Raw genomic sequence first — 19,519 nt, 5'->3', positions numbered from 1 at the left:
AAAAATGAACATCTGGACAATGAAATAATTCTTCTCGGTTTTTTGTGGAAAGGTTTGAGTATATTTCAATTTATTTACTTAATTATAAAAATGATTACAAGACCCTGTTTTGGTATTTATAATGTTTTAAATTATTTCTCATTTTTCTATTATGTTTGTGTTGTAAGTGTTTGCTGTAGAGATTTCAACATCAGTTTGCCAAAAAATATTGAAGCTCTCAGTGGATCATGTGTGATCATAAACTGCAGGTTTGAGATTTATTCACAATTGATGACCAATACCTCACTGAAAGTGCAGCTACAGGAAAAAATGGCTCAAATCACAACACATGGGGAATACAATCATTTTTAATTCCAGAGAATTTAAACCTAAGTTCAGTGGGAAAATAACTGGAAAATTACACAAGAACTGCACCACTATGTTGTTTGATGTTAGTTTTTTTTTTTTTGGTAAATTTACTTTTAATCATGAGTGGTGATTAAAATACACCTACACACAACCCTTCTCCACTATAAAAGTCATTGGTGAGTGATTTGTGATCTAATATTTACAAACAAATATGTTGAATGAATGTTTTAAAAATGATAAGTGAAAAATTTAATTTTCTTTGTTTCAGACTCTCCCCACAAACCCACAGTGCAGCTGTATGTGGAGCAGAAGGAGGTGCAGGATCAGGAGGAGGTGTTGGAGGTGTTGGAGGGGAGCTCTGTGAGTCTGCGCTGCTCTGCTGAGACTCTCTGCTCCTCTCCTCCACCAACTCTCACATGGAGCTCCACTCCCAGAATCCCCCTCAGTGAGAGCAGCAGACTACAGGAGCTCATCTCTGATCTGAACTTCACTGCTACTCACCGTCAACACAGAGTCACTTTCACCTGCACTATAACCTACCAGCTACAGGATGAGAACAAAACAGCACAGAACAACATCAGATTACATGTTCAGTGTAAGTTTTTGCCTTAAAACATGGATACATTTAGTTAGGATACATTTAGAGCTTGAAGTTCACAAACTCATAATTGATTCTCATTTGTGCTTCAGTCATTTGCTGTTGAGTTCCAGACATTGTATACAGAGCAGTATATCTGGACCCTAGTGTGTTTTGCAAATACACACTAAAATGGCTGCTGATGCATTAGCACAGTCATTCAGCACATTATTCACACATTCATTTGTGACAAAATGTGGTTTTTTGTCACAGTTACTGTCACGCTTTTCTAACCAGTTTGAAAAGGACAGAGCCAGTAGTAAAACAGAGATCATAAGTGTTAATAAAAGGCATAGTTCAAAAAATAAAAAATAATATTCTGTCCTGATGTAACAGGACTCGTAGGAAGCGTGATAGATCCAGATGCGAGCTTTAATAAACACAGCGTAGTCAAGACAGGCAGGGTCGATATCCAAACAAAACAGTAACACGTAGGCAAGACAAAAGACAAATCCAATTAAACAGGCAGAAAGTCAAAATCCAAAAGAGAGCAGTCCAAAGTGACAAATGAACAAGGCTATGAAACTAGGCAAAAATTGTCAATGAAACGAAACAAAACTATGGCAGAAAACAAGACAAAACTATGACAATAAACAAAACCGTGGAAAATAACAAAACAGGGCAATGAAACAGGAGAAACACTTAGTAGAGTCCACACAGACAAAACAATACTTCGCGATGGCTGTTTGGTGTAGGCCTCCTTAAATGGCCACCAAACAGGAAGTAACCCATGAAGCAGCAGAGGGAGCGGTAACAGAGAGTCAATGAGTGAGGGCTCCCTCTGCTGGCGTGGCGTTACACATGATTAATGACAGAAAAGCTGACATACTTGGTGTCACTGGTTGCCTGGAACACATGGTTTCAAAAACTAATCTCTAGAACATGTTGTAGGGTACATGTATAATATTTAGCAAGTTCTTAAGACTCAGAACTCAAGTCCAAATGTAATGATCATGATTGCTCAAAGTTTCTCTTTAGAGGTCAGTTTATAACAGGAATGGTTTAAGTTGTAGTGCTAAATCTTTTTTTATGGGCTGCCTAGGTAAATATAATGTATGTGCGTGAATATTTTAGGTTTGAGCATTTTTTATGGGGGTATTTCCTTTATGGGAGCTATTTGCTATATAAAAAGTTTTTACAGTAGAATGCTTTTGATTTCCTATTTCTTTCCTACCCCTCTAGAAATAATCATCCTGAAAGTAAGGGGATTTCCAAAAAGCTTTTGTAAATGCTTGGCCCAGTATGGTGGCTTTTTGATTCTTGATTCTGGTGGCTTTTGATTCTTTTCTTTTTTTCTTTTTGGGGTGATGTACATGTTCGTTATTTTTACATCTTGCATGATTCTTCTGATTCTGATCTTTTTCTCTCTGGTTAAATATATTTCATTAAAAGATAGGGCTGGGCGATATGGGCAAAAAAAATATCACGATAATTTTTTCATATCAGTCGATATCGATAATTATCACGATAAATGTCAAATCTCTATTTCTTTCAAGTTTAAAGTCAGATTTTTGCTTCAAAGTAAAAGTTGTAGAAACCAGACCATTAATTTTCTTTAACAAAATAAATATCTAAATAGAAATATTAATTTCTGCATGTTCCAATGAGTTATATTGTTTCAAATCAAGAAATAGGTTTTGGGTTGTCTGATAAATAATAATAATAATAATAATAATAATATCACTTTTTGATAGTAGCTTGAGGATGCAGATGGTATTTTTTTGTTCATTATCAATCAGTAACATCTGTAAAAATTGTAGCAACCTCAGTTTTATATGGTTAAATTTATTATAATTATTTTAAATTAAGCATTGGTCTCCCATAGTAGCAAGCATACATTTTAAATCATGATAAACACAGTTAAAACCACACATAATGGTACCTCAATACCATGGTAAAAATATAACTACATGGTTTTATAGGTAGCCTATTTGTATGAAAAACGGTAGTCTAAAAACATTCACTATAAATGCACACACGCTATAGCTTAATCACAAATACATACATACTATAACTATATACCATTATTCCTGTAATAAAATTAAATGTGAATATCCCACATTGCTGCCACAATACCATGGTGCAGTGAGTGTTACTACAGAAAATCCATGGTAAATGATGGCGATGTGTAGATTAAGGCCCAATCCCAATTCTACCCCTTACCCCTACACTTTCCCCTACCCCTCCGTTTGGCGCGTTCACGTGTAGGGGTAGGGGTGTCTCAATTCTCTTTTGGTTGGAGGGGTAGGGGGAAGGGGAAGGGCTAGATAGCCCTCCAAACGAAGATTTTTCGGGACCTCACTTCAAACGAAGGGCTAAGAGAAATTTCCAACATGGCTGCTCACTCGAGCAAGCAGACCCATAAATGCAAGTAATTTTTGCCATTAATAAGGATTTTTATGACAATTTTTCATTATATGTATATTACCTTCAATCTTGTGTTTGTGTTTACGGTGATGTTCTGTAAAGAAACGTTTGCAAAAAATCGCTAAAGTTTGCTAGCGGATAGCACTGACTGCACGATATTAGAAAATATATTTTTATCTACAGGGCTCGAAATTAACTTTTTTACTTGGTTACACTGGTGCTACCAAATTCAAAAAGTTAGGAGCACCAAAAAAATTTAGGAGCACCAAATGAATATTAAGGTTGTATTAAATACAACTACACAACCTATAGCCTACAGCCTAGATATGTTATGTAGTCTAATTTGTGCACATTGGGGAGTCGCTCTCTAAACGTGGGGTATTAAAATTGCTTTTGAATGCGCGCGCGCGTTTTACTTTCGGTTTCGTTTTAACGATGGCGCTAAACTCTCGGCGGTGCTGAGCGTCCATTCTACAATACAAGACATTAATTTAACAAAACAATTTGAAAGTGGGGGGATTTTGAAAAGTGTGTCCCAGTGGAAATTACGCCCCTGCCTGAGTGAAACTCTGAAGCTGAGTTATCATTTGATGTGAATGTATGCCGCGTTGTACAGTATATTGAGACGGAGGCGCCAGAATTGCGTCTGACAGAATGTGCGCTGTAGCACGAAATATAGTATATTTCTTTAAAAGCAGATTGTGGAGACATTTTATTTGTTTACACAATGAAAAATCGTAATGCTACGTGTATCACACACCCCTAATTTCAATGTAGTTTACAAATCCGGAACAGAGGTTGGTTGAGAGATGCTAGAGAAAAAAACAGGGTAGCACAAATTGCAGACGGTTCCGAGTTTCAGCGGAGCGCAGTGTCAGTGACAGGGAGTGATTGACGACGGCTAATATCTAAATTCTGCATTAAAGTTAAAAATGTACAGATCGAGTTTAATTAGTTGTGTAATGTTGGAGAAAACGGCGAAACTGTCACTGTATCAACGTATGATGACGTATGACAGTGTAGTAGTGGTGTCCCATTTCTTAGGGGAACATTTTTAACCCTTCCCCTTCCCACTTTGTTTCAAGGGGCAAGGGGGGCGAGGGGGCAAAGTGGTAGAAAATAGGGGTAGAAAATTCTGACTGTCTCGGGATTCAAACTAGTTGGAATCACAGAGTCATTTGTGTTCAATCCAAAGCGCTCTGTAGCTTGCGCTCCCGTGGCGTCTGCCGTTGCTAAGCAACCATGACCCGCACTCTCAATAAAGACGCAGAAGTTTCATCCAAGGACAAACGGATTTCCAGCACTAAAAATCACTTGCTGTAGCTCTGCTACTAAATTTATTTACAAATGTACAGCTATGATCAGCTGTTTCTCCATCTTGTCTGAGCTAGGCGAATGTTGTTAGGGGAAAGGATGAAGCTAATTGGTTGAATCTTGTCACATGACCCGCGGTGCGCTTGCAGCATTCTGAAAAGTTGAGATGTCGCGACCGCGTCGCCTCCGTTATGAGCGCGGCTGCCGCGCGTCTACATTTGAAATAACGAACTTGAGCGCGCAAAAGACGCGATATGTGAACCGCCCCTTACAGAAGCGACGCGGTCGCGACGCGCTCGGTTTTTTCCAGGCGCGTCCGTGCCGAATCTAGATTAGGGGCCCTTCCACTGATCTATATATAATGTTCTCTATTATAGATCAGTGGGCCGTTCACATATCGCGTCTTTTGCGCGCTCAAGTTCATTATTTCAAATGTAGACGCGCGGCAGCCGCGCTCATAACGGAAGCGACGCGCTCGATTTTTCCAGGCGCGTCCGCGCCGCATCTAGATAGAAACATTTCGGCTGCGTCCGAAAGCTCTAAAATGCTGCCTTCGGAGGCAGCATTCCAAGGCAGGAAGGCATCAAGGCACGTCCGAATTCTAATTCTGCTTCACTTCCTGTCTCCAGAGGTACCTTCTTCTGATGGAATTTTGAAGGCAGCATAGATGTATCCTTCGCTGCCTTCGATTTCCCACAATCCTGTGCGTGTGCGTCATATAGGCTATATAAATAAAGATATTCTGGTGAAATTAGACTTGTTGCTTTATGTAATAGATGAGATCTTGACCATGATATTCTTTATGAATCGTAATAGTGTAAAAAGCATAATAAATAATATTGTTTGTAATAATAGTATTTAATAAAATGTTAAAAGGGTTCAAATGAGTAGTGAATAAGAATAATATTTACTACCAATAATAACGAAACAGCCACTAATAACAATAACCTGCAATATTAGTTGCATCAGTGCTTTTATTTTTTTAAGCAAAAAGTAGCTGCCATTCTCAGACGTCTTCTCCGACGCACAGACCTTCGGTGGGTAATGACATTGAGGTCTTTATGTATTAATAAAGCATTTATACATAACTGTATAAGATCGTTTTTCTCCAAAATCTGCAACTTAACCGTTAGGCAACCTAGCAACGGCGTCACGTTCTGCTGCCTCTGAAGTCTGTCCGAAACTGTTTCTACAGTTGCCTTCGCAGCCTTCGAAGTAATGATAAAACAGCGGACTAGGTTTTCGGACGCAGCAACTTTTCAGAATGCCGCAAGAGCACCGCGGGTCATGTGACAAGATTCAACCAATTAGCTTCATCCTTCCCCTAACCACATTGAAAGCTCAGCCAAGATGGAGAAACAGCTGATCATAGCTGTGCAGAGATAACCATTTTTAAATAAATTTAGGAGCAGAGCTACAGCAAGCGATTTTTAGTGCTGGAAATCCGTTTGTCCTTTGCTGAAACTTTCGAGTCTTCATTGAGAGCGCAGGTCATTGTTGCTTAGCAACGGCAGACGCCACGGGAGCGCAAGCTACAGGGCGCTTTGGAAAGAAGGAGAAAGCGGCGCGCCTAGCGTTTTCCACGCGTTTTTAGGCGCGATGTGTGAACGGCCCCTAATAAATGCAACTTGTCTAGTGAGCTCGCGCAGCGCGGCAGTTTAAACTTTGGTCCGAGCGGATAAACGGTCCGTGTAGCGCGATTCAAATGAGTCGCGCTATTTCGTTCCGCTTTTGACACATAAAAATTATATCGAACATTTATCGAACTCTTCATATCGTTTTATCGAGGAAAATTATATCGCGAAAATTATCATTAGAGCTGAAGATCTTTGCCCGAACCCGACAGGACCCGACGCGTGCGTTCGGTCGGGTTCGGGCATACAATTATAATATTGTTTATTATTTATAATATTGTTTACTTATAATATTGTTTAATATTATCACCTGACTTTTTCCCCTCTCCCTCATACATCTATAAAACCTGTGCACTACATCTGAGGTTTCCTGAAGCCAAACTAAAGCTTTGTGTGACAACAGACTTAAATTAGACGAATGTACAAATTTATGCAAGTTTTATAGTTTTTGTAGCAATAGACTTTATTAATAGAAATTTAATTAAAGTCTTTGTGTGGACAATGCATGTTATTGCTGATCCAGGAAGTACTGCTGTGATGTCATGAAAAAGGGAAGTTATAATAGATCTGATGCACGTCAGTAGATTATGCTTCAGATTCTGTTTCTGCAGCACAGCTTCACTCGTCTCTAATCAGCAGCAGGAGTTACAACCGGAAACGTGGGCTCTAAACAGGAGTTTTCCACACTTTCTGCTCTCAGGAAGGTCAGATTCAATTTCTTTTACAAATTCCCTCTGTCAGTTTTTGATTTCCTTTTTGCTGTTTCACATCTGTTACATTAATCTAAAATTAATATACTATATATTGAATATAAACAGATGCTGTCATATCCAATATATTAAAATACTTTTAAAAAGGATATATTATATGGACAGTGGTAGATTTGTCTTTAATTAATAAGCATAATTACAAATACTGTACATTATAAAAAAAAATTATTACTAATCATTACTTTTCTAATTATGCTTATTTTTATATGTATAAAGCAAAATTACAAATTGTTTAAATATCTAATTCCAAAGTCAGTGCAGTATTTATTCATCTTGATTGCATGTTGTCAGAACTATTGCAAACTCAGAGAAATGTTTATTAATCACAGAAAGTATTATAACAGATAATATATAACAGAATTTGTGCATAAATGAGGTGTACAGGGGGTGGCTCAGTTTACCCAATGTTGCATTTTTCTTTTTTCCTTCCAAATTTGTTTTTCACCTATAGGTTGATGTTCCTTATTAATTGAAAATATGAACATCTGGACAGCAGAGAAAATAATTCTTCTTGGTTTTCTGTTGAAAGGTATATCAATATAAATTTATAAACTAAATTAACAACAACAACAAAAAAATAAATAAATAAATAAATTAAACATTCCAGACCTCTTTTCTTGATATTTATAGGAATTTTTAATATTATTTCTCACATTTCTATTATGTTTGTGTTGTAGGTGTTTGTTGTAGAGATTTCAGCATCAGTTTGCCAAAAAATATTGAAGCTCTCAGTGGATCATGTGTGATCATAAAGTGCAGGTTTGAGATTGAGGACAAGTATGATGGAGACCTCACTGAAAGTGCAGCTACAGGATTGTGGCTCAAAGATGGAACAAATATGGTTAACAATCAAGTGTTTAATTCCAGAGATCCCAAACCTAAATTCAGTGGGAAAATAACTGGAAAACTACACGAGAAGAACTGCACCACTATCTTTTACAATATTACTTCAAATCATAATGGTAAATATTACTTCAGGCTTGAGGGCAATGGTGGACTGAAATGGAACTATGATACAGAGTCAACTTCAATAAATGTGATCGGTGAGTGACTTAAAGACTGGAAATATTATGACAAGTTGTGATCTGATACAAGTAAAATAATATCAGTATCACCATCATTATCTGAAATAATGAAGTGACAAAACAACATAATATAATTGTGTTTTTTTCAGACTCTCCCCCCAAACCTATAGTGCAGCTGTATGTGGAGCAGAAGGAGGTGCAGGATCAGGAGGAGGTGTTGGAGGTGTTGGAGGTGTTGGAGGGGAGCTCTGTGAGTCTGCGCTGCTCTGCTGAGACTCTCTGCTCCTCTCCTCCACCAACTCTCACATGGAGCTCCACTCCCAGAATCCCCCTCAGTGAGAGCAGCAGACTACAGGAGCTCATCTCTGATCTGAACTTCACTGCTACTCACCGTCAGCACAGAGTCACTTTCACCTGCACTATAACCTACCAGCTACAGGACGAGAACAAAACAGCACAGAACAACATCACATTACATGTTCAGTGTAAGTGATGCTTTGTGATGCTTTTTAGTTTTGACTTGTGAATTATATTGTTGTGGTTTTTATTGTGAGGCCATAAATTTGTTTTCCCTTCAGATTCGCCTAAAAACACATCAGTGTCTGTGATTCCCTCCAGCTCTGTGTTGGAGGGCAGTTCAGTGACTCTGATCTGCAGCAGTGATGCAAATCCAGCAGTGTTGAACTACACCTGGTCCAGAGAGAGTGAAGGACAGTTGGAGCAGCTGCAGACTGGACACACTCTTACCTTCAATAGGACCGACCTGAAACACAGAGGCTGGTACCACTGTACAGCTCAGAACAAACATGGCAGCCAAAACTCATCAGTGATGCTGGACATTCAGTGTGAGCGTTACATAACAGCTAATTTTACCTTGTCACATTCATTAGCTCCTTAAAGTCAATTATAAAATGGATTGCCATTTCAAATCTGTATGAATTTCTTTCTTCTGTAGAACACTAAAGAAGATATTTTGATTTTACTCATACAATGAAAGTCAGTGGGTTTTTAGGAGAACTGTCTCTTTAAGACTAGAGCACAAGTATATATCAAGGGGAGAACCAGAAGGGCGTAAGTGACATTTTGAGTGAAATGGAGATGTATGTATTTCAAATGAAAGCTCTTGATGAGCTCTTTCTACTGGCAAAAGGACACAAGTGAATTCTTAATCATTTTAAAATAAAGCCAGTTGGTGCCAAAAGTGCATAACTGCACTCATGCCACAAAATTAGTTGTTACAATTTACACTTTATACTTTAAGCATACCAGTTTACTAATATGTAAATAATATGTACTGTACTGTGCAAAAGTCTTAGGCCACTAGTATTTTCATCAGCTAAAAATGGTTTAAAGTCACTTAAAGTCTGTCTTTTGCTGTAGTGTGTCAGTAGGAACTATCAGTTTACATTTCTAAACATTCATTTTGCCATTAATTATAATAATCCAGTGAGATTTTTGTATAGAGCACAGGCTGTTGTCAGACTCCTTGTGCAAACAGAGATCTGATCTCTCCATCATTCAATCCAGTCTGTCTCAAGAAACAGAAAAAACGGAGACAGACTAAATCCAGAAGAACTGTGGCAACATCTCCAAGATGCTTTAAGAGACCTACACCTACAAAGCTACAGTACTGTTAACATTTTAGACAGTTAGGCACATAAAATGAGGATGCTGTCAAAAACAATGTCATAAATAGATTTTCTTTATCAATGAACTTCTATTAACTAAAATAAATAAGCATGTGATGTGACCATCCTTTGCGTTTAAAGCAGCTTTTGCTCTATGTGCACTTGTGCAGAATTTTTCAGGTAGCTTTGCAGGTAGGTTATTTGAAACATCTTGGAGATGTTGCCACAGTTCTTCTGGATTTAGTCTGTCTCAGTTTTTCTGTTTCTTCATGTCATTCCAGAGACAGACTGGATGATGGTGAGATCAGATCTCAGTGTGGGGCACTGGCTGTTGTCAGACTCCTTGTGCAAACAAAAATCACACTAGATTTTACAATTAATGGCAAACAGAATGTTTGGAAATGTTAACTGATATTTTTTACTGACACTACAGCAAAAGATAGAAATAACTTACTTTAAACCATTTTTTAGCTGGTGAAAATACTAGTGGCCTAAAATCTTTGCACAGTACTGTAAATGTATTTGTAGTATACTTAGTATGAAAATAAGTATTTTAAATACATTTTTGTATATTTATTTTTCACTAGGGAAGGCACCTGTAAAGGCTTTTTAAGTCATCCATTTGATTTGCTGGAATTACTATTTTCAGTAAAATTAATCAAATTCACCTCCGGTTTCACAGACAAGACTTAAATCATGAACGTCCAAAATGCAGTTTCAGTGAAGCTTCAAAGGACTGTAAACGTTCCCAGCTGATGAACAAGGGTCTTATCTAGCGAAACAACTGGTCATTTTCTTAAAAAAAAAAAAATGTAAGTACTTTTTAACCTCAAATGCTCGTCATGTCTAGCTCTGCCATGTGCATGTGTACTCTGTGCAATTCTGGTCAATACAGTTACGGTAAGTCAAAAAACTCCCATCTCATTTTCTCCTCCAAATTCAAAACCATCCTACATCGCTGCAGATGTAACAAGCCAGTGTTTATAAAGTGAACATGCAAAGAAGGTCAAACGCCCTTTATAAAAAAAGGATAAAAAAAAAAAGGTAAAACTGCGATGTAGGACAATTTTGAAGTTGGAGGAGAAAATGAGATGGGAGTTTTCCAACCTACCCTAAATACATGGACCAGAATTACACAGAGTACGCATGCACATGGCAGAGCTAGACATGACGAGCATTTGAGGTTAAAAAGTACTTTTTTTTTTTTTTTTTTTTTTAGAAAATGACAGGTTGTTTAGCTAGATAAGACCCTTGTTCCTCGGCTTGGAGGACAACGGGGTGAACATTATCAGTACATTTTTATTCTGGAAATGAACTACTCCTTTAATGTAACGCTTTGTTCATATTGTCATGCACCCATATTTTTATACATGAAATGGAAGAAAACATTGGTGCCAAAAAGGCACATGTGACTTGATGTGAAAATTTTAGTTTTGGCCCTGCTGTAAAGTTGGTGAAATATCACTTACACCCTTCTGGTTCTCACCCCTCGATATACTGTCAAGTGGCCCAATAATGTTTGAACACTTTCGGACACTTGAGTCACTTAATGTCTGAATATTATTGCATTAAATGACAAAATACCAAACCACATGGCACTGTATATGTAATGGCACTTATTCAAACAGTTCTTCTGAAGGTACGCTGAGGCAAGCCATTTCATTTAGCGACCATCTTTGAAACGCCTCTCGGGCTGCTATTTCAATCATGCAAGTGCAGCTCCAATTTCTCTGAATGAGGATGTTTAGTTCTAAGCATGTGTCTCAAAATGTTGATTGTTTTGGCAGTGCCATGATTGGCTCTTTTATGTAGAAGGCAGGACTATTCTGCCATATTGCAAGTTGCACTTTCTCCCATTCATAAGTTATAGGAGTGCTTTGTCTATATATCTTTGTATATCTAAAGTCTTTGGTTATTCCTTCCTAAATGAATCATTTATCTTCTTCAGACGGCCCTAAAAACATGTCAACTTTAGCGATTCCCTCCAGCTCTGTGTTGGAGGGCAGTTCAGTGACTCTGATCTGCAGCAGTGATGCAAATCCAGCAGTGTTGAACTACACCTGGTCCAGAGAGAGTGAAGGACAGTTGAAGCAGCTGCAGACTGGAGACACTCTTACCATCAATAGGACCGACCCAACGGACAGAGGCTGGTACCACTGTACAGCTCAGAACCAACATGGCAGCCAGAACTCATCAGTGATGCTGGACATTCAGTGTGAGTATTACATAACAGACAATTTTACCTTGTCACATTCATTAGCACCTTAAAGTGCCCTTCAGTGCCTGTGCCTCCTTATAAAATGGATTGTTTCAGTCCTGGATGCTGATTGTAGGTTTAATCGAAGTGTCAGCTCAACAGTTTGGATATATTCTTCAAACATTCTTTAATGACAGTGTTTTTTTTTTTTTGCCATTTCAAATCTGTATGAATTTCTTTCTTCTGTAAAACACTAAAGAAGATATTTAGATTTTACTCATACAATACAATACAATTTTACGTTTGTTATATTTCCTTGTCCTATGGCTCCTTCCTACACACAAGCGTGACATAAGCATACCATATACTTAGTATGAAAATAAGTATTTCAAATACATTATTGTATTTTTTCACTAGGGAAGGCATCTGTAAAGGCTTTTTAGTCACCCATTTGACCAAATTGTTAAATGGCTGGAATTGCTATTTTAGTAAAATTAATCACATTCACCCCCCGGTTTCACAGACAAGACCTAAACCTAATCCCAGACTAAAATGTAAGTCTGAGCTGTTTCAACTGAAAGAAACTTGCAATGACTGATCTTAAAATATATCAGTGCCTTTGTTTTGTCTCAAGATATAAGATTAGATCCTTAGCACATTTATAAAATGACTTAAATGTCCTAATTGAACTATGGCCTAATCCTGGTTTAGTCTAAGCCCTGTCTGTGAAACTGGGCCTCAGTTAACTAATTTGATATAAGGGCTTTTTATGTGATATTTTATGTTATCCCAATAGATTATTTCTTTTAAATTCATTAAAGGAGTAGTTCACTTCCAGAACAAAAATTTATAGATAATCTACTCACCCGTTGTCATCCAAGATGTTCATGCCTTTCTTTCTTCAGTTGTAAAGAAATTGTTTTTTGAGGAAAACATTTCAGAAATGATCTCCACATAATGGACTTCAGTGGTGCCTGCGAGTTTGAACGTCCAAAATGCAGCTTCAAAGGGCTCTAAACTATCCCAGGCGAAAAACAAGGGTCTTATCTAGCGAAGCAACTGGTGATTTTCTACAAAAATAAAAAATGTATGTACCTTTTAACCTCGTCTTGTCTAGCTCTGCCATGTGCATGTGTACTGCATGAACATCTTGGATAACAATGGGTACATTACCTGTAAATTTTTGTTCTGGAAGTGAACTACTTCCAGTGAATATAATGCTTTGGTCATATTGTTATCATATGCGCAAAAATAATATTATACATGGAATGGAATAAAACATTGGTGCCAATACATGTGAGACATAAAAAATACATATCAGTATCAAGTCAAGTCAAGTCACCTTTATTTATATACCGCCTTTAACAATACAGAATTGTGACAAAGCAGCTGTACAGTATTAAATAGGAAATAGTACATCAATAATGCAAAAGGGCAACAATAAACACTAAATTTTCAGGTAAAGGCAGTTAATCAAATACAATAAAATAAAATACAATATGGTGTGAAGAAAAAGTGTCCCCAACTAAGCAAGCCAGAGGCAACAGCGGCAAGGAACCAAAACTCCATCGGTGACAAATGGAGAAAAAAACCTTGGGAGAAACCAGGCTCAGTTGGGGGACCAGTTCTCTGGCCAGACGCAAAGGACTCATCTGGTCTTGTGCCGACAGCCGTCTAGGTGACGAGGTCTTCACTGGGGATCCGTCTCTGGGGCTCATCTAGTCGATGTGGTCTCCGCTGACATTCAGGGCTATAGAGGTCGTCTCTAGGTGCTGATCCACCGTCTGGGCTGGGTACGGACTGGATCCGGGGGACTGCAGTGACCATTTGATCTGGATACGGACTGGATCTGGTGGTTAAGGTGACCTCGGAATAAGAAAGAAACAGACTAATATTAGCGTAGATGCCATTCTTCTGACGATGCACTGAGTATATCGGGTGTTATGGGAAGTGTTCCCGGTTCCGGTTGACCTAATTAATGCAGCCTACTCACTAAAAAATGTTGGGTTAAAAATAACCCAACTAGTAACCCAACTATGGGTTGGTATAGCACCTTCCCATCTATGGGTTATTTTAACCCAATGAATTGGGTTAAAATCCAGTTGGGTTAAAAGTAACCCAACAGTTGAGTTAATTATTTAGATTCATTTATATCAGTTTTTATTTATTTATTTATTTTTTTTATAAAAATACACTATAACACTACTTTGTTTTCAAATAAATATTTTATTTAAATATGCAAATATTTTTTTTTACAAATATATTTTTAAATGTAAAACAGTCATACTGCAAATGTTTACAAAATAAGTGTACAAGAATGTGAAAATATAATACATTCAAAACACAAATATGCACACACAACTGACATATTTTCAAGATGTACACTGAATTCAAAACCAACTATTCAAAACTAATGTTTATTTATCTGATTCTGGTCCACAAAACCTGTCATAAGGGTCAAGTTTTTTTGTATTTAAATATAAACATCATCTGAAAGCTCAATAAATAAGCTTTCTATTAATATGTGGTTTGATAGGATAGAACAACTATTTGAAAATCTGGAATCTGAGGGTGCAAAAAAATCTAAATATTGAGAAAATTGCCTTTAAAGTTGTCCAAGTGAAGTTATTAGCAACACATATTACTAATAATAAATTCAGTTTCAATATACTTATGGTAGGAGATTTACAAAATATCTCCATGGAACATGATCTTTACTTAATATTCTAATGATTTTTGGCATGAAAGAAAATTTGATAATTTTGACCCATACAATGCAATTTTGGCTATTTCTACAAATGTACCCATGATACTTATGACCGGTTTTGTTGTCCAGGGTCATAAATGTGTATCAATTCATATTTATTTATATCAACACATACACAAATGTGCACAAATAAAACAAACATAACATACAAACTTTTATCAATAAAACAAAAATAAAAAATCATAAACACAAGTAATAATAATAATAATAATAATAATAATAAAACAAAGTAAATCTGCTGGCTGCTGGACTTGCTGATAATCAGCAACATAAAAAGTTTTTACGGATCAATAAATACAAAGTTTCTAAGGAAGAGGTAATGTGTTGAAAGAACTCCTGGAATATTAAAGACTGTGTGCTGCAAATGGGTGCAGAGGAGCTTTGGGTAGTAGATGTCATAAATGTAGAAATGTCTGAAACACAGATCCACTGCTTGTAGTAAGGTCTTCTGTTCCACTGTTTCACCGTTGAAAATGCTAAAAACTTCTTCTCTTGGAGTTAGTGCAGCAATGCTGGTGTCATCCGGTCGCATAAAACTTCCTTCATTGACTCCTTCCTCTGTGATAAGATGAAGCAGAAGAAGAAACATTTTACAGATAAACTAGAAACATTTTTTCATAATTGTTGGAAAACCTACACTACTAATCAGAAGTTTTTGAACAGTAAGATTTTTAAAGTTATTTAAAGAATTCTTTTCTACTCACTAAGCCTGTATTTATTTGATCCAAAATACAGTAAAAGCAGTAATATTGTGAAATATTTTTACTATTTTAAATAACTGCTTTCTATTTTAAAAGCTTTGAAAAGACTGGACAATTACATTTTAAATATATTCAAATAGAAAGCGGTTATTTTAAATGCTGTATTTTGGATGAAATAAATGCAGGCTTAGACAGAAGGGAATTCTTTAAAAACATTAAAAATCTTGCTGTCCAAAAACTTTTGACTGGTAATGTATATGGATCACTAATATAAATAGTTTACTTACCTTGAAATATTTCAGTTAATTGGCATGTGGATGTTTAATGTATGAGATTCCACTGTTGTAATTTTTCCTTCACTGAAGAACCCAATGTCTAAAAATAAGTATAAACACATTTAGTACACATTTAAAAAAACATGCAAATCTGTCATAGCTTTATAATAGAAATGGCTGTAATTAGAGGCGAATCTAATATATGCATAACAATATTCAATATAAATAAACCATAAAAACACATTTAGTGTTATTCCAATTAGTGCTCGCTTTCCAAACAACTGACGCTTGCCTTGTTTTGACCAGCAGGCGTCGCCGTTGTGTCACGAACGATTGGAAGCAGTGAATCATTTTGCGAATTAAGCGATTCGTTTAATTGATTCGAAACTTTGAAAAGCTTCGTTTCTCCCATCACGTCTTGCTTTTGGGAAATGTGATTATTTGTAGACTTTTCTAAACAGAGAATTAACTGAATTTGAGCGCATCTCTCTGAGCTGCCGCTGAGCTAAGGTTACATACTGGACCGAAGTTGAAAGGTTCGTGCGGCGCGGTTTAAATCAACAATGTCTCATTTAACATTAGCCATTTCCCATATAAAGTTAAATGTGATAACCATTAATGCGACCAAACAAACTGTAGTCAGAAACCGTATGTCTAGAACCCTTCATCAGCTGTAAAATAATACTAAACCTGTAGTAATGGTAGACGGTGATTTCAGTAATGTAAGTAGTCCTGTATACATTCCACCATACATTATTAACTTTAGGTTACTGTAATACATCTCTAAACAGTTTTACAACTTTCTGCTAATGTTTATTTAATTTATTACTGCTAGCAACCTAACTGGGACAGCTAAGTTAACGTGACGTTATTCGTTTACAATGGAGCTCATTCTCTGCAGTAACGTTACAATACACTGACTAAAGGAAACTACATCTTCGTTAAAAAAAAACAAACATACAACAACAAAAGTTCAATTTTGAAGTGCATTTCACGTTCTTCGTATAAGTATAATGTTATAAGAGTTATTTAAACCCTATTACTTACCTCACACTGATGCAGCAGCAGCTTCTTCTGTGGTCAGACACTGTCGACCGTTAAAATTTGAACTGTCGCCGCGGGAACCAATTAAACCCAACGCTGGGTTATTATTAAAAACAACCCAACGATGTTTAAAAAAATAACCCAACGTTTTAGAAAATAACCCAACACAGTGACCCAATATGTGTAACCCATCTATTGGGTTAAAAAAATAACCCATCTATTTTTACTGTGTAACAATCCTTTAATGGATTTGAATTATAGGAATATGTTGATGTGTTATGTGTAAGCAAGGTTAAAGAGATGTGTCTTTAATCTAGATTTAAACTGACAGAGTGTGTCTGCGTCCCGAACATTGTAGGGTAGATTGTTCCAGAGTTTGGGCGCTAGATAAGAAAAGATCTGCCGCCCGCAGTTGATTTTGATATTCTAGGTATTATCAAATTGCCAGAGTTATGAGAACGCAGCGAACGTGAGGGACTATAATGTGATAAGAGCTCGCTCAGGTACCGAGGAGCTAAACCATTTAGGGCTTTATAAGTAATTAGCAAGATTTTAAAATCTATACGATGTTTAATAGGGAGCCAGTGCAGTGTTGACAGAACTGGGCTAATATGATCATACTTTCTGGTTCTAGTAAGAACTCAAGCTGCTGCATTTTGGATCAGCTGGAGTTTGTTTATTAAGCGAGCAGAACAACCACCCAATAAAGCATTACAGTAATCTAATCTTGAGGTCATAAACGTATGAATTAATGTTTCAGCATTTCACATTGAGAGCATAGGTCGTAATTTACATATATTTTTGAGATGGAAAAATGCAGTTTTGCAAATACTAGAGATGTGGTTTTCAAAGGAAAGATTGCCATCAAATAGCACACCTAGGTTCCTAACTGATGACAAAGAATTAACAGAACAGCCATCAAGTATTAGACGGTGTTTTAGGTTATTACACACTGAGGTTTTAGGTCTAATAATTAACACCTCTGTTTTTTTCAGAATTTAGCAGTAAGAAATTACTTGTCATCCAGTTTTTTAACTCAGCTACACAATCCATTAGTTTTTCAAATTGGTATGTTTCGCCAGGCCACGAAGAAATATAGAGCTATATAGAGTATCAATAAGTATACTGTCATCCATGAGTTTACGAATGTTTATTATAAATGATTTAAATCAGTACACAAAGTCAGATCAAACTATGGTCAATTTTGTTGTGACCCTCCTGTAAAGTTGGTGATGTCACTTACGCTCTTCTGATTACTCTCAAGTGGCCCCATAACATGTTTGAACACTTTTGGACACTTGAGTCACTTAATGTCTGAATAATATTGCATTAAATAACAAAATACCAAACCACATGGCACTGTATATGTAATGTAACTTATTCAAACAGTTCTTTCGAAGGTACTCTGAGCCAAGCCATTTCATTTGGCGACCATCTTTGAAACGCCTCTCAGGCTGTTATTTTAATCATGCAAGTGCAGCTCCAATCTCTCTGAATGAGGAAACATCAAAATCTTTAAAACTGTTGACTAAGCTAATGATCATGCTTCATATTTGCAATCCCCAATGAAATCTGACAACAACTGTATCCCAAGTTTTGTTTCTTTTGCTTAAGTGGCTTTAAAAAAAAGTGTAATTTTGGTCTAGACCAGCTATTGTGTAGTTCTAAACATGTGTCTCAAAATGTTGATTGTTTTGGCAGTGCCATGATTGGCTCTTTTATGTAGAAGGCAGGACTATTCTGCCATATTGCAAGTTGCACTTTCTCCCATTCATAAGTTATAGAAGTGCTTTAAATATACAAAGATGTATATTTAAAGTCTTTGGTTATTCCTTCCTTAAATTAACCATTTATCTTTTTCCTCAGACGGCCCCAAAAACATGTCAACTTTAGTGATTCCCTCCAGCTCTGTGTTGGAGGGCAGTTCAGTGACTCTGATCTGCAGCAGTGATGCAAATCCAGCAGTGTTGAACTACACCTGGTCCAGAGAGAGTGAAGGACAGTTGGAGCAGCTGCAGACTGGACACACTCTTACCTTCAATAGGGCTGACCGGAAACACAGAGGCTGGTACCACTGTACAGCTCAGAACAAACATGGCAGCCAAAACTCATCAGTGATTCTGGACATTCAGTGTGAGTAATACACAAAAGCCAATTTTACCTTGTCACATTCATTAGCACCTTAAAGTCAATTATAAAATGAATAGGTACGACTCTAATAGCTACTATGAAATATCTATATTTATCTTTGCCATGTTAAAGGCCAAGAAATGATTTAAAAGCCTTAAAGTTATTCGGTTAACCTTATTTAACTTAGATGCATGGACAAATTTAATACTTTAAGTTCACAAGCTCTTTGATTTTTGAGTCTCATATATTGTACCAGACCAGTATATCTGCATTCTAGTCAGTAAGTCTAGAGTATTTTGCAAATGCACTCTTCTGACTGTTAATGCATCAGCACTGTAGCTTATTTAGCCACGATTCACACATTCATTTGTGACAGTGTTTTTTGGAGCATGCTAAACTAACTAGTGTGAAGAGGACAGAGCCAGTGAAAAAACAGATATCACATGTGCTAAAATTAATGATGACAGTTAAATGGGTTGAACTTCCTTTGTTTTATATTTTGTACTGTTCTCTGGTGTCCACTTACAATGTTACAAGGTATTTTCTCAAGGTATTTTGCTGCTTTTATCCCCCCTCAGCACAACATTCTGTTTTGAATAGGCGTGGTGGATTGTAGACCCAGAAGTAAATGCCCACTCCTGTAATTGGCTAACAGCGTACATTCCTCATACATAGATGGACG

General features: G+C 36.8%; 1 protein-coding gene and 1 long non-coding RNA gene across 2 annotated transcripts; one reads left to right on the top strand and one right to left on the bottom strand.

The window, feature by feature from the left end:
- Positions 1-6,592: 6,592 nt before the first annotated feature.
- Positions 6,593-18,840, top strand: LOC127160721 (B-cell receptor CD22-like; the record flags this gene model as incomplete). The annotated part of the gene is made up of 6 exons (XM_051103377.1): positions 6,593-7,004; positions 7,522-7,599; positions 7,748-8,113; positions 8,245-8,580; positions 8,674-8,940; positions 18,574-18,840. Coding segments are annotated over exons 2-6 (1,288 nt in total), but the record flags the coding sequence as incomplete, so codon positions are not given.
- On the bottom strand, positions 14,496-16,937 carry LOC127160720 (uncharacterized). The gene is made up of 2 exons (XR_007826826.1): positions 15,676-16,937; positions 14,496-15,245 (listed from the first exon to the last, which is right to left on the bottom strand). It is a non-coding gene; the product is annotated as an uncharacterized LOC127160720 (long non-coding RNA).
- Positions 18,841-19,519: the final 679 nt, after the last annotated feature.

This window comes from Labeo rohita, unplaced genomic scaffold, assembly GCF_022985175.1.
Source record: "Labeo rohita strain BAU-BD-2019 unplaced genomic scaffold, IGBB_LRoh.1.0 scaffold_438, whole genome shotgun sequence".
In the NCBI taxonomy this organism is placed as follows: domain Eukaryota; kingdom Metazoa; phylum Chordata; class Actinopteri; order Cypriniformes; family Cyprinidae; genus Labeo; species Labeo rohita.
Note: the sequence above shows the minus strand (reverse complement) of the source record. Positions and strands in the feature narration are given on the sequence as shown.